Raw genomic sequence first — 14,540 nt, 5'->3', positions numbered from 1 at the left:
AGTCCAATACATTTAAGAGCTTTGCTGAATAGGTCTGCAATTTCTCATATGTTAAAAAAATAAGCACATGGGAAAGAGTTTTGAATAATCAGGGCATAATTTTCCATAATACTACAATTGATCTCAAAGAGACTACTTAGGGAGAAATATTTTTTTTTTTTTTTACCTTGAGTAAAGGGTGACAGAATTGTGCCTAATAAATAGAATTTTGGGGAAAAAAAAAAGTTTTTTTGACTGTTTTTTTGTCTTTTTTTTTGTTTGTAGTCTATTCCCTTGACAAAATAAGATTGTTCCTTATAATGTTTAGCTCTGTTGTTTTTAGCTCTGTATTTAATTTAGTTTTAAGTGTCTCAAACTGTGGTGCTTCTTCTACTTCCTCAGTTTATATCATAAATCTTATTTGTATGTTTGCTCAGTATTGCTTGATAATACATAATAGAAATTGAAAGATGTTAGAAAACTGCTCATTCTTAATTCCTGTGAATGATTGTTTGTTATTTCACTGTTATGCTAAAGTATGTAATGATTTCTGCCAAAAGAATCTAAGACACAGGTTGAATTTGATAAATGAATACCATTATTTACTGATAGCCTGAAGGATTTATCTTTTATCTAAGTATTTTTTCCAGAAAGGGCACTTTTAAAATTAAATTAAGCAGTTCTGTATAAGTGTCTATTCCAGCTGCTAGACAAATCACCCTTTTATTCAATTAGCATTACTATTCCAAGCTTTATCAAGTAAGTTCCCAATAATATAGTACAGACTTGTTTCACTGGCCACAGCATCAACTCTCACAACATTAGCTGAAAAGAAAAAAATGAAAACATTCTTTATGTTGACAAAAATACGAGAACTAAAATGATTGTGCACATTTTTGTAAGATGAATCCTTAAATGTTCTTGAATTATGATTTTTCTAATGAGTACCACTGGGTATTGGTCAAAATCTTCATGTCTTAATTGTTGGTATCGTGAGAATGGAGTTACTCTTCCTATTTTTATTTTCCTTTTTTCATGAGTTTACAGTTCAGCAGCCTAAGCTTAGAAGGAAAACAAATATGAATTAATTTTGCCAAGTGATTCTAAAACTCATTTTAATTAGTCCCTTACACTCTACAGTTAACCTTGATTGCATTTCATATTTTACACTTTCTTGCTTTGTATAATGAGGAATGCTTCCTACTAATAATGTTAGTAAAGCAGAAGAATAAATTGATACATTTTTCTACATTAGTGTTGCAGTTTATTTTTCCAGGTTTCTTTGATCAGAAAGACTTGATATGTCAGTTTTGCTAAATTTGCTATCTACCTGTACGTGTAACTGATTACATTTCTTGATTTAAGGATTAAGAAGTCAATGGAAAAGTTAGCTGAGCTGGAAGACAAAATCAATTTTAGCAAAATGTTAATCTGTGGATTTCATTATATTTGAATCTGCTTACTATAACTGGCTATTAATATTTAACATTTCATGTAAAACAGATTATGAAATTTAAACAAAAACTACCTTGCTTTGTATAAATACATAGATCTTAGAGCTCCTGTAGACAGAAGATAACTTCACAGAGATAATTTAATTAATAAGTAGGGAAATCTTTCTCCCCACTTATCTCCTACCTGACTATGTAATCCAGGATGTTCTAATATTTTATGAAGCTTAGCATTTGCAAATTTCACCCTTAGAGAGCATATTAAAATCCGTAGTCCTGCTTCCTTAGAAACTGATAAAAATTTTGTTCTTATTTTCAAAAGGAGCTGGATTAGGCCCACAGTAATAGGTGAGTTTTTGTGTTATTTCAGAAGATTTTTACTCTTTGTATGAATTGTAATATGAAAATCCTGATCTAAGAGCTGGAATTTACTTCACAGTTGTTAGATTCTGCAGGAGGTCTTTGGTTCAAGACAGCTATGCGAGTCGTGGCAGGAGAATTGCTTTCAGACTCCTTCAGTGATCAGATCTCCCCTCTAGCATCATGCAAACACTCTGGACACAGCTGGTGCAGACAGTAGCGTTGGGATTGCATGTCAGAAGTTTTTGCAGATAAAATGCACCAAGATTCTCTTGGTGTTTGGCATATGAGACCAATGGGGAAACAGCTGCTCCTCAAACCAAATGGTATTACCATATAGCTATTGCTTCCTCAACATGTATTCATTAAAATAGAATTTGGGTAAAGTTTATGGTTTGTTATTTCTCCACTTTGCATCTTTTCTTTCAGTATTATTTAACATGTCCACCTCCATTCTCTTTTTCATTCTCAGGAGATTCCAATTTGCTTATCAAGTTCTCTTTCTTTCTCTTTTCTCCCCCCTCCCTCCCCCCCCCCCCCCTTTCCCTTTCATCCAGATGGAATGCCATTTGCTTGGTGGGTTGGCCGTGCCAATGAAAAGCATCTTTACTGGGGAGGATCTCTTCCGGGCATTCAACAGTGTGCATGTGGACTGGAAGAAAGTTGTCTGGATATGAGATATTTTTGCAACTGTGACGCAGATAGAGAAGAATGGTAATACTTTTCACATGTGTATGGTGGTGTCTGTGTGACAGCTGGGGGTAAAAAGTAGGGCAAGAAGGCTTAAATCTTCTGCTAATTGATGTCTGGGGAAATCTGAATGGTTTGAGTATAATCAAATGAGAAAGAAAGTCAAACTAGAATTTGAACTTCTGATTTCAGCTTAAATTTTTTGTTTGAACCAAAGACAAGATATCTGGCTAAAGCAAGTTGCTGGGATAAGTTGTCAAAAATCTTTGTTGCTAAATTGTTTTTATTTGTTTGAAAGTTTCCATCGATTGAGTTGGATGAGTAAAACTATAGGATGTTGGTGCACGGATATACATGAGAGCAGAAATTTCAGGAGTAGACTGTAAAATTCAGGTACAGACAGTTAAAGGACGAGAAATCTGTACTATCAAAAGGATTTGTATTTTTCATATGAAACATGGTATTTTAGGTACCTTAATATTCTTTTACATTGTGTCCCAAGTTTTTTTTATGTCAATGAAAAGACTTCCTTTGGCTTCTGTAGGTTTTGGTTCGGTCTCCATAAGAAGTTTTAGACTTGTGGCATGGACATTCAAAGCTTTCCTTGGCTTCAGAGCTTAACTTTGCCTGGATGTTGCATGAATTTGTTAAGGACACCTCACAACCTTCTCCCATTGTCTGCATCTTCAGAGACTCTCCAGTAGCTGGGAGCTAGTTGGTGAACTTTACAGTTAATTCTGTACTTGTGTTAGAGGGGACAGAAATGCCAGACAAGTGTTGAAAGTACAATTTGAAATACCGTGAAAATGCATGTGAAAACTCAGCTTCACCTGCTGTCTCTACTGGACTACTCACAGATAGGAGCAGCTGCCTTTTCTCTGAAGGGGGAAAAAAAAAGTGTATATATTTTAACATAGAATAGTTCAGAATTTAGGAATAATGGAAATGGACAAGAGTGTCTTGCTATAATAGGGTACTCTGTTTGAAATGGTGTCCAAATTATCCCTGTGAAACCTTCACTTAAAAGAGAGTCAGTACAAAGGAACCATAAGGGTTCTTTAAACAAACAACACATCCCGCCCCACCCCCCCCCCCCCCAAAAAAAAATATATATATTTGTCATTTTGTGTTATGGTTTTTTGGTTGCTCGTGTGCAGTATTTGCAATAAGGCCTCATTTCCAGACAGTGTGCATGTTCACTCGGACCCTTTATATCCCTGGAGTCACTATTCACTTTCAAAAATCATAGTTGTAGAGGGATTTCTTTGAGAAGCTCTTTATGTAAATGTTAGTTTATGAATATAATTTGTATCGATTTGCACAGAAATGCCTCACTGTGCATGTTGATCTATCTTTTCTTTAATGTTTGGTTACCAGAAACACTTTGGTAAGGTTTGTACATGAGCATGAAATGTATCTGTACTGGTGCCTGGCTGCGTTCATCATCCACATTTTTCTTTGTTTGGTGAGCTGCTGATCTACAATATGCTGTGCTGGTAGCCTGAGATCACAGGACAGTGCACCACAAGGTCATATTAACCAATGCAAGGTGAAAACTAAATGCGGTTTTATAGTGTTTCAGATGAGTCTCCTAAGGAAATGAAGCCTAAGCAAGTTATGCTGGGTGTGTTTATCACCTGCCCCCCTCCCCCCTCCCACACACAGTGATTTTGAACAGGAAGATAAACTTCAAACATATTTGACAGAGAAGTAGAAATCTCCAAAGTATTAGAAATTACACATTCTGTGAAAATTTATGCTAGGTTGATGGGAAAAAGCCAATTAAAATCCACAAGAAGGAAGTTAAGGAAGAATAAGCTTACACTTCTATTAGATTTTGGAAAACCCTCATGGGAGAGAGATGTTACATATCATGCTTCATTAGCGTGGTGACTCACAGAGTTGCTTGTGTCTCCTAATTTCTTGATGATAGCAGGACACACACAGAAATTTCCTCAGCTAAACTATCTACTGTTTGTTGGTTTGGGGATACAGGTGTTTTTTCTTATTTCTTTTTTTTTCTTTTTTCCTTTTTTTAAAATCCATTAGAAATCTGGTCATCTTTTAAGTGGTATTCTAAGTTGCAGGTTGCCTGTTCAAAAGCTTAAAAAAAAAAAAAAAAGTGACCTTTACAAAGAATTTCTAAACATAAGAAATTTCATGCCTCTTGAAGATTACTTTTGTGCTTCTCTGCTTGAACACTGACCCCCTGATATATAATGAGCATTTGAATCTGAAACCTGCTGAGATCTGAACTGTGACTTTAACCTGCTATACATTATCTTGAAAGGAGTAAGACAGTAGTAGATGCATTTATTTGCCTTAGCATGAAATAAAATGGGTGCTGCAGAGTGGAAAACCAGAAAATCATTTTTGTTCTTTTTAGATAAATCAGGCTGCTCAGTGCAGCTCCAAGGTAGAAATTCATGAGTGGCTGGAGCATACTTTGGAAGAGGAGACAGGCTGAGGATTTTGCTTTGATTTTGTTTCCCTAGACTCGGTGTTGGGTGCAGAAGAACCTACTAATTTCTCAGAGTAGCAAAAGAAACAGAAAACAAGAGAAAACATCTGAAAAAAAGTCCTAAGCCAGGTGTTTGGCAGAACACAATATGCACTTCTAGGCATGCTGACTTTTAAATGATATCTAAGCAGACACTTGAGCCAGCTGCTAACTCTAGTCTCCTACTTGACGTGACGCTAAGTTAGTCCCCCTGGAGTTATGCTGGCCAGATGAACAGGAATATAATTAGTTGCATTCCGTATGGGGAAGTCTTTTGAATTTTTTCCCTTTTTATTTCAATAATTTTAGTGAAAAATACCTTTTTCCATCTAGCTCCTGACTCCTTTCCTCACCATACTTCCTAACTTTGCGGTATGATGCCAGCCAGTTCTGTCACTGCAGAACAGTGGAGTAACTTGTTGGTATTTACTAGGGAATGGGAGATGACCTCTGCTGAGGGAGGAGAGGCACAGGCTGGCACCCTGACCCCAAGTAAGGGATCTCGAAAGGTGTTAAATATGACTTGACTGTAGTTTGTGCATGCCTCCAAAAAAGGAGAGTTGTTGAAAGCTCTTGCTAGTGGATGGGAAAATTCACTGAGGTCCAGTAGCTGCAAGCTGAAGTTAAATTTAGTCCAAAAAATCTTTTCTTCCTCTCTCTTCCCTTTCCCCAACTGAGAATAGTTAACTATTGGAACAAGTTATGTGTAGATGAGACGGATTTGCCATCACTTCAAGCAGTTACCTTGAAAGAGATTGTCTTCCTAAAAGATGTGCCCTATTTCAAAAAGAAGGTGTGTTCTTGATGTAGGCATTACTGGGGAAAGGTTTAAAACAGATCTGAAGAATAAAGCATTTCTGAAATGCATGGAGGGTTGCACTATCATCAGACCATTCTAGAGATCCTTCAGATCCTTAAACAACTCTCCCAGGTTGTCTTTCATCTCAAGGAAAATTCTCTTGCCTTGGCAGCGAAAGTCTTGCTGCTCACCAAACATTTCACTGAAATGGGAGGAACCTCTTTCATGCCATGGTGGTGCATGACTGTCCTGAAGTCCATTTGCTACTTTGGTCTCTCTGTCTAGAATCCATTTTTCACTTCAAATGCAACTGCTTGATTGAAGCCAATCATCAAACCAAACCTCTTTCTTGCTGACTGCATTCACTGGAATACCTTGTGAATTTGGGGAACTTTACAGCTTTTTATTTTGTACAGAAAGAATGTCATCTCTGAAATTCATTTTTTACAAAAAAAAAAATCTCAGGTGTCTCAACAGACTTTGGTGGGCATTTGCTGATTGTGACCAATAACTGAAGGACCTTCTTTTATATGGATCATCTAATTTTATTATTCAAACTATAGGAGTCCCCTCTATAGATGTATACACAAGATATTGGTATAGGAGTATCCTCTTCTTTTATCTTCCAGAACAGCCTTTGTCACTGGAAAACTAAGCCTTTCAGTCTTCCTATTTCCATAGTAATGCACATTCACATCTTTACCATGCCTTTGAGGTACTGCAGGCAATGAGGGAACCACAGGGCATGAAGGAAGGAAAAAAAAAAAAAAAGGGTGAGGTGAGATACTATTATTGTCAAACCCACTGTGTGTCCCTGAGATGTATTGAGTATATCTGGCTTTGTTCATTGTTCAAGGAGGAGGAAAGCCCCAAGGAGGTGAATGAGGCCCTCTCTGGACAAGCTGTATTTGTGCAGAGTTCTGCCAGAGCTGGGGTGCTGAAACTGGAAGGGCTGAGGAGAGCAGGGCAAAGAAACCCAGCTTCTGACGAGCCTGGATTTGACAGGTTTTGTTTGCTCAGCCACTATCCCACGCTGAATCCACTGCCTCAGAAGCAGGGTAGGCAACTCTGTAGAGCACTTGATGCAAGCTCATAAATAAACCCTGCCGGAGGTGACCTGGCCTGTATAGAGCTGTCTTGCATATCTGCCTTCATGGCTGCATTTGTCAACAAAGTAGAAAAGCTGCCTGCAGAGAGCTGACTGTAGCAGGCCCCTGAGGTGTCAGGAATCAGTTCATTACTATCATTACCAAACTCTCTCTGTTTCTCTTTTCTAATTCCAGCAGCAACTGCATTTTGCCCTCACCGGTTACATATGTCCCCTTCTGCTGCTGTTTTTTTCATTAATGTGACTTGCAAGATAGTAATTAAAATGTATTCCTTTGGATTATTAATGATCTGTCCTGCACAAGGCTCAAAACTTTATGTGACGGAAGCCTGTTTTGCTGGCCTATTCCTAATGCTGTTCATTGACCTCTGCTGCTGCTAGCGTTCTTTTCCCCAAATGTACCGTGTTCATCAAAATCTGTCCTGAATATCTGAGCTAGAGAGTCACAGACCCCAACAAAGTTTTCATTAATGTATAAAAAGAAAACATACCAATAGAGGATCATATGAGAAGAAATTATGTCTAATGACACTACTGGTCTAACATATGGTAGACAAAAATATGGAAACAGCTACTTTGAGGTTACCAATATATGATGGTTTATGCTGTTGGGATACCACAGAGTGAGAACTTTTGGAGTATTTATTAGTATGCAGGAAAAAGAAAAATAGTCTCCTAATGTTACCATCAAAATAGTTATTCATCATTTACAGGTAGGACTACCTGTACTGTGCTGTAAAGTAACCAGATGCACTATCGCATTTAGTGTTGCTGCATTTGCAATGAAACGTGATTTTGTTTGTTTGTTTGTTTGTTTTTTTCTCATATGTAGAGGATTTGCTTGATGTGTAACCTGCCTCATAACTTGTTGAGGAAGTCCTTAAGGTCAATGCCATTAATACTCAGACATGGATCCACAGTTGACATCCAACTGTATTTAATACCCATAGCTAAAAAGTATTTTGGTAATTAAATTTAAAAGGCTCTATTGGTTTTGTTTTTGTTTTGGTAAGTACAAATTGATAATGCTCTTCTTGCAAAGAGCTTAGAGAAAGGGGCATTAACTGAAGGCGCTTTCCACACTCCGAAAAACATTAAAATTTTCATCTGAATTTGTGCAGAACTGAATGCTTAGTCAGATAAGCAGAAGTTCTTCCCAAATTTATTTGCACCATATTCTGTGCGTACAGAACTCTTTTCAAGAATGGGATAAAGACTGTTTTGATTTGTGTGAAATCAGGTCTTAACTCACATTCCTGGCCAAAGAGCATCGCACAGGCAGGACCCGCTGGTGTTGAGAAGTGGGACGTAGCCTGGTGCAAAAAGTGCACTCGGTAGAAGTGGACATGGAGTGCTATGTGAAGCCTGCTGAGAGAAATAAAGTAGTGTTTTTGGCAAAGCTGAGAAGCAGTTGTGGAAAACCAAGTATAATCTGTTCTTAAGTGTATGTGAAATGTTAAATTAAAATACATATATGTAAAATCTAGCTCAGGGAACAAATGCAAAAGCAGTGAATCTAACAAGGCTTTATTTTTGTTTAAAAGACTAAATCCTATGTGTGCACATTGTAACGCAGGTGCTTTCTAATCAGGTAATAACACCTTTTCTTTGACAACTGTGGTAGATTAAAAGTGAACCCTCAAGCCCTCTTCAGGCAAAATTCCAAATGTTTTGTCCAAATCCTGGAATATTTGTATTTTGTAGTGCTACAATAGTGCCTGCAGGAAATGATTGTACAGGTACGTGAAACTCTCTTGCTCCTCTCAGAGACATAATACACTGTGTTTGAGAGGCTACCATGATGCACCACATAAAGAGATGAGGAACCATGGTGCTTTATAAGAAATTGAATTTGAAATAAGCTTAACTTAAAAGGCCGTGAATTCAAGATACTCAAACTTTAGCTTCCACAAGTTGCTTTATAGTGTCTTCAAATATCTTTTTTGCTTTTCTTAGCTGAAACATCCTAAGTGTTGATTTTTCACCGAAAATTTGATTACTCATCATGGAATAATAGTAATTAACTGTGACAATAGGTATGTTGTTTCCATTCTAAACACATTCTCTAAAGGGTAGAATGTTTCTGATAGGCTTTATTTCAGTATGAGGCATGTATTCTTGTACAAGTCTTTTTTTTTCTTCTTCTGTGAGAGAGATTAGAATACATGAAATGTGCTTTTTGAGCTTCCAGAGAAACTTGATTGAGTTTTCAATACATTAACATAAAAGTGATGATTTTTATTGTTTTTGAATATTTTTCTTTCTCACAAATGAGCTGTGCTACTAAAGTTCTCAGTAACGCTGGCTTATAACTAGTAAAAACTCAGAGTCATAAAGTTCGATATAAAAGAACTTCATGCAATATAACAGACTATCTAATAAGTGATGCAGTTCTCAGAGATGTGGAATAGATATCTTTAAAATATCACCATTTCGTTTATTTTTTTTTGTAAGTATCTTCAGCAGTAGCTGCAGGAAGGTACTGATTTTTATTGTAATATTGATCATAGCTAGTCAAAAGTCTGCACTATTTTTTTGAATAAAAATAAATTTGCAGGAAAAACCCCTGGATATTTGGTGAAAAATCTTTTTTATTTTTTAATGTAAATGTCATTTAGTTATTCATGTGTATATTGCATATTTTATGTCCTATTTCTGTAAATCTTTCTGCCTTTCTTTCATTCATTCTACCTACTTTTCTTCCTACTATGCCCTGAAATGCTTTATTTAATTATCTTCCTAAGAAATACTCAAATAGATCAGCTTCTGTTACAACTGTTTCATAATCTGTTGAGAGCATTTACACTGACTTTCAAGGATTGATACAATAAGCTACATGACAGTGCTTCTGACAGGCCTCAATGAAGAGGTTTGGAGACCACGTACATTTGATTTTCATACATGGTACATTTCCATGTCGGTCTCTATTGAAGGTGTCAGTCTCTGTTGAAGGCATCACTCTGTCTTATGTGTGGGAATTTCATCTTTCTGCATTTTGTAATTATCTACGTCAGACTGAAGCAAGAAAAAATGTTAGGGTCAAAGAAAGTACTTTTCCTTTTCTCCTTGGAATTACAAGACAATTAACTGTTGCTGCATGCAGTTAGAAACAATGAAAAATAAATGAAATGTTTGCAGCCTTTATCAAAAAGATGAAAATGCCCCTTCTATGTCTTGTAACATTAATCAGAATAGAGCAGTTAGACAAGTAAACATCCGAGGTTGTGTCAGAGCACAGCTGTGTTGTTCATCTTGATTACTTCTTTGCTGAAATATCATGTCTATTCCCACAGCTGGAACTATAATGAGGGGTACGTTTGTGGAAGGTGGCATTTTGAGCAGCATATAGTCTGGGATCCTGCCTAGGATGTCAGACTCCTTGGCAATGATTTCACTCAAAAAGTGCGATCTGTTTCCTGAGGCTTTGTTTCATGTATGCATAAAAGAGAGTGGCTATAAATTTGGGATTATTGTTACCTTGTGTCTGGTCGTTGTTGCCATCCCTGTGTGCAGCATGAAGTTTACCCCTCTGAGCATATGGGTGAGATCAGTCCAGACCCTGCATGCAGGTTGCTTGGCCATGCAGACCTAGGGTTCCTTTTCTCCAAAACTACTGAGGTTTGGCTCTATGAAGAATGCTGTACCAGACTTATGTGCTTGGATTCACAACAGACTTCAGCCCTGAGTAAGAGTTAGGGGAAGATGAACACATCACTTTGGAGATGAGATGCAGTAGCACTTGTCTCTCTGTAATCAATAGATAGAGAAATACCTCCAGAGGGGATTTCAGCTCTGGTAAGGTCAGGGCTGGATGCCTGAGGGACTTGGTTAAGTCCTTGAAGAAAGGTGGAATGAATGTGCATCTGTATACCCTGCCAGAGTCAAAGCTACTGAATCATTTTAGGGACCAGAGGGCTGCCATGAAATGTCATGCTTCACTTTGAGGACACTGCTTTCCCCAAGACACTCAGACTAAAAAGAAAATAATCTTCCCATTCTCTTCCTTTTTAGCAGTCATGTGTAAGTTAATAGCTCAACAGTAAACGCAGCTGATACAAACAAGAGACTGTAGTTGGGCAATACAGTAAATCAGCCTTTATTATTTCAGCTGCCGACCCAAAAATTTCAGACGTGTAATGCAAAGGGCTGATCCACTGCAAACTCACTGCCAATTCAACTGTCTGCAGTGTGCTGAGTCGATTGTATACTAGCCATCTTCAAGCTGGATCAGGTATTGTCTGGCGGCCCCATGCTAACAGCACGCTGCATCAGGTATCACATGTCCTTCTCCTGCTAGGATAAAGCATAAAACCAGCACAAATGCCATTGTCTGTCTCTGGCTAACTTAACAGAAATTCAGATTTGGGCTTATACCTGATCCACATCAAATTCATCCTGCTGAGGAAACCCAATAGAGCCTGTTTTACATTAATGTCCGTCAGGCAAAAGGGCAGCACTCTGCCTCTGCTTCACCAGCGTTCAGCACAGCTAGATACCAGACAGTATCATGTATCAAAATGCAGTGTCTTCGGGGGGTCAGTATTGTGTCTGAGCATAGAACATATGTGTGCATGTATGTATCTTAAGCAATGTGTACTGGTCACAAGTCTTATAGTAAGTCTGCAAATACATTTAAGTAAGCATCTTTCAGCTATTGCCTTACGTGAGGAATGCTGGGGATTTGTCTGTGGTTAATGTCTCTTTTTGTTTGTTTATTATAATCCAGGACAAATGATACCGGCCTCCTTGCTTTCAAAGACCATTTGCCTGTAACTCAGATAGTGATCACTGACACAAACAGATCAAATTCTGAGGCTGCCTGGAAAATTGGCCCTTTGCGTTGCTATGGAGACAGTGAGTACTAGCTCTTCTCAATTTCTAGAGGAACAGTACGTCCCTTTTTTTTTCTTTTTTTTTGATGTTACTTTGTTTTGTTTCGTTGTTTGTTTTTTAAACGTGTTTATCTCATGAACGCTATCTTTCCACGTGCAGCTCACAGCTGCTGTCCTGTGCCAATTTAACTACAGAGAAGGGGGTTGTGTTTGCAGGGCAGTTCTGGAACGCAGCTTCCTTCAACACAGAGGCCTCCTACCTGCACTTCCCCACCTTCCATGCCGAGGTCAGCGCGGACATCTCCTTCTTCTTCAAAACCACAGCTCCCTCTGGGGTATTCTTGGAAAACCTGGGGATTAAGGACTTCATACGAGTTGAAATAAGCTGTAAGTTTCACCATGGGGAAATCACAATGTATTTGCCCAATTTGACAGGAGCAGGAAACTGGGAAGGACATTTTACTTCTGTCTTGGGACTTTTGGAAGAGCCTGGAGAGGATAAGATGGAGACACAGGCTTCTCTCTCCTGCCAGAGTGTCTCTGTATAATGTTGGTCATTTTGTTTCACCTTATTGTGATTCAGTTCTTCTTTCCTAAACCGAGAGGTGACTAAATTTACAGGATTTTTTCCCCATTTTACCTCCTTAGAGAAAGAGCTACTCAGCAGACATGCCTGTAGACTGCAATTTTAGTCGAGAGATGCAAAATTTAATACAAACAACTCTCATGGTTACTTTTATTTCTTTTTCAATGATATGTCCAGTACGATGCAATCCTAGTGTTTCAGAGGAATTCAGTGTGTAGGGTACTGTACTATGAGGTGAGAGCCTATGAAGACCACAGTGCTAATGCAGGGTAAGCTGTTATGGGCATTGAATACTTCAAAATCTAATAAATGACTGCAGTACAACTGCAACTTAATGTATAAAAGAGAGGAGTAGGGAACTTAATTAGTGAGTAGGTTTTTACCTCACTCCTGTTCTGATGACTTCAAATTTTTATTAGTGACAGAAGGGTACTGTGGCTTTGACATGAAATATGGCTTCTGTATTCCAAATTCTGTCAAGCTTAGGAAAAACAAACTGAGTGCTATGCATTTTATAATATGCTTATGGTAACCCCAACATAAAATTTAATAAAAATGGACCCCGAGGCCCTTCAATTCATTAAACCAATGGTAAATGTCACGGTGCATTATCACAAGGTAATGAGGTATGATTTACTGTTAATTGCACATCAAAGTCCAATTTGGTTGTACTTCAGTGTACTGCATTTCATTCTCAGGGATATAGAAGTAAAAATGGCGTTTTGGTGTCAAATATATGACAAATATTGCAAGCCATTAAGAGGATTGTTTAGTGAAAGTTTCTGAAAGTATGTTATACGTGGGCTCCCAGAGAAATAAGTTATTTAAAAATTTGAAGAAAGTTTTTTCTTTTAAACTTGGGCTTCTCATTGGTAGTTATGTGGTGTGTTTCTTTCTGCCAGATGGAATTTGCAGCCTAAAGGCCTTGTATCAAGGAAGCTCCACAGACCAGCTGCTTCAAAAGGAAATGGCCTTTTACCAGATGCAGGGGCTCAGAATAGATCTTTGTCTCTCCCTATGGAGTGTTTCCTATCTTAACTATCTAAGAAGCAGCTTCCAAAACCAGACCAATCCAATTTGTTGGGCTTGAAAATAACAGGTTTTTACGAGTATTCAATCCAAAACCTTCTGGTTGTTGTGCGGTCTGTGGGCCTGGTTCTTGCCCTTTTTGGTGTATTTAGCATTTTAGGAAGAAAATAATTAGTAACAAATAAAGAGTTCTGGCCCCTTTCAGGCTTCTAGCAGAGGAAGATGGACTCCTTCATATTACTGTTGTTTTTCAGTTACTGTTCTGTTTCTAGGAGCCTTGCTATCTCTGGACATGTTACATATGACCCTTTAGTTTAGGATCACCAGTGAACTTTTTTTTTCCCCTTCTGTTTCTACCTTGCTTCCTGGGTCAGGCTTATGCATGCAAACAAATGCTTGAAGGTTTCTCTCCAACCACATATAACCAAGTTCTGTTAAGAACATGCAGTTTGAAAGATTTAGTCAGAAACAGTTCCTTCATCCTTTCCACCATCTCAGCATTATTTGTCCAAGTGCTTTTGTGTGACTTTAGTACAGTGTTTGGCACTTTTACTTCCAAAAGAGAATAAATTACAATTTCTAGGGCACCATAATTGTTATAGCAAAAAAAAAGATGGGTACCCACAGCCAAGTGTATTCACAGCAGAGATCAAACAGTGAGGCTGCTGGCTTAGATTTACATATAAGCTGCTGGGTAGAAGATGGGAGGTAAATGATGCTGTACTATTTGCTGACATAAAAGTTAATGGACCCTATATTTATGTAAGATTTCTTGATGTCAAAACCACTATTTAATTCAGATCTTTACTTTCTCTTTACATCTATTTGTGTGTTCCAGCCCCCAAAGAGATAATCTTCTCTGTAGATGTTGGGAATGGCCCCACAGAAGCAATCGTGCAGTCTTCCACACCCCTGAATGACAACCAGTGGCACTATGTCCGAGCAGAGCGGAACCTCAAGCAAACATCTCTGCAAGTGGATAATCTCCCCAAGAAGGTCCTGGAGGCACCTGCAGAGGGGCACTTCCGCTTGCAGCTCAACAGCCAATTATTTGTAGGTAGGGACCATTTAAGGGTTTCTGCAGATGTGTGCAGTATTTCTATGTCTATGCCTTGGTAATGCTGTTGTTTCACTGCTGAGCTTAGGTGTGGTAACCTAGTTCTGCCTCTTCCTTTTCTGCTCCTTCATAAGCAACATAAATCAAAC

General features: G+C 38.2%; 1 protein-coding gene across 9 annotated transcripts in view; it reads left to right on the top strand.

The window, feature by feature from the left end:
* Window positions 1-14,540, top strand: part of CNTNAP5 (contactin associated protein family member 5) — a 290,859-nt gene that overhangs the window by 227,751 nt on the left and 48,568 nt on the right. For all 9 annotated transcript variants that reach the window (XM_083841975.1, XM_083841976.1, XM_083841971.1 and 6 more), the window contains 4 exons: window positions 2,348-2,504; window positions 11,614-11,741; window positions 11,936-12,106; window positions 14,173-14,391. In XM_083841975.1, coding sequence (XP_083698101.1) covers window positions 2,348-2,504; window positions 11,614-11,741; window positions 11,936-12,106; window positions 14,173-14,391 — 675 coding nt within the window. The remainder of the gene's footprint in view (window positions 1-2,347; window positions 2,505-11,613; window positions 11,742-11,935; window positions 12,107-14,172; window positions 14,392-14,540) is intronic.

This window comes from Anser anser, assembly GCF_964211835.1.
Source record: "Anser anser genome assembly, chromosome: 6".
Lineage (NCBI taxonomy): Eukaryota > Metazoa > Chordata > Aves > Anseriformes > Anatidae > Anser > Anser anser.
The sequence above is the reverse complement of the archived record's forward strand: the minus strand, read 5'-3'. Positions and strand labels throughout refer to the sequence as shown.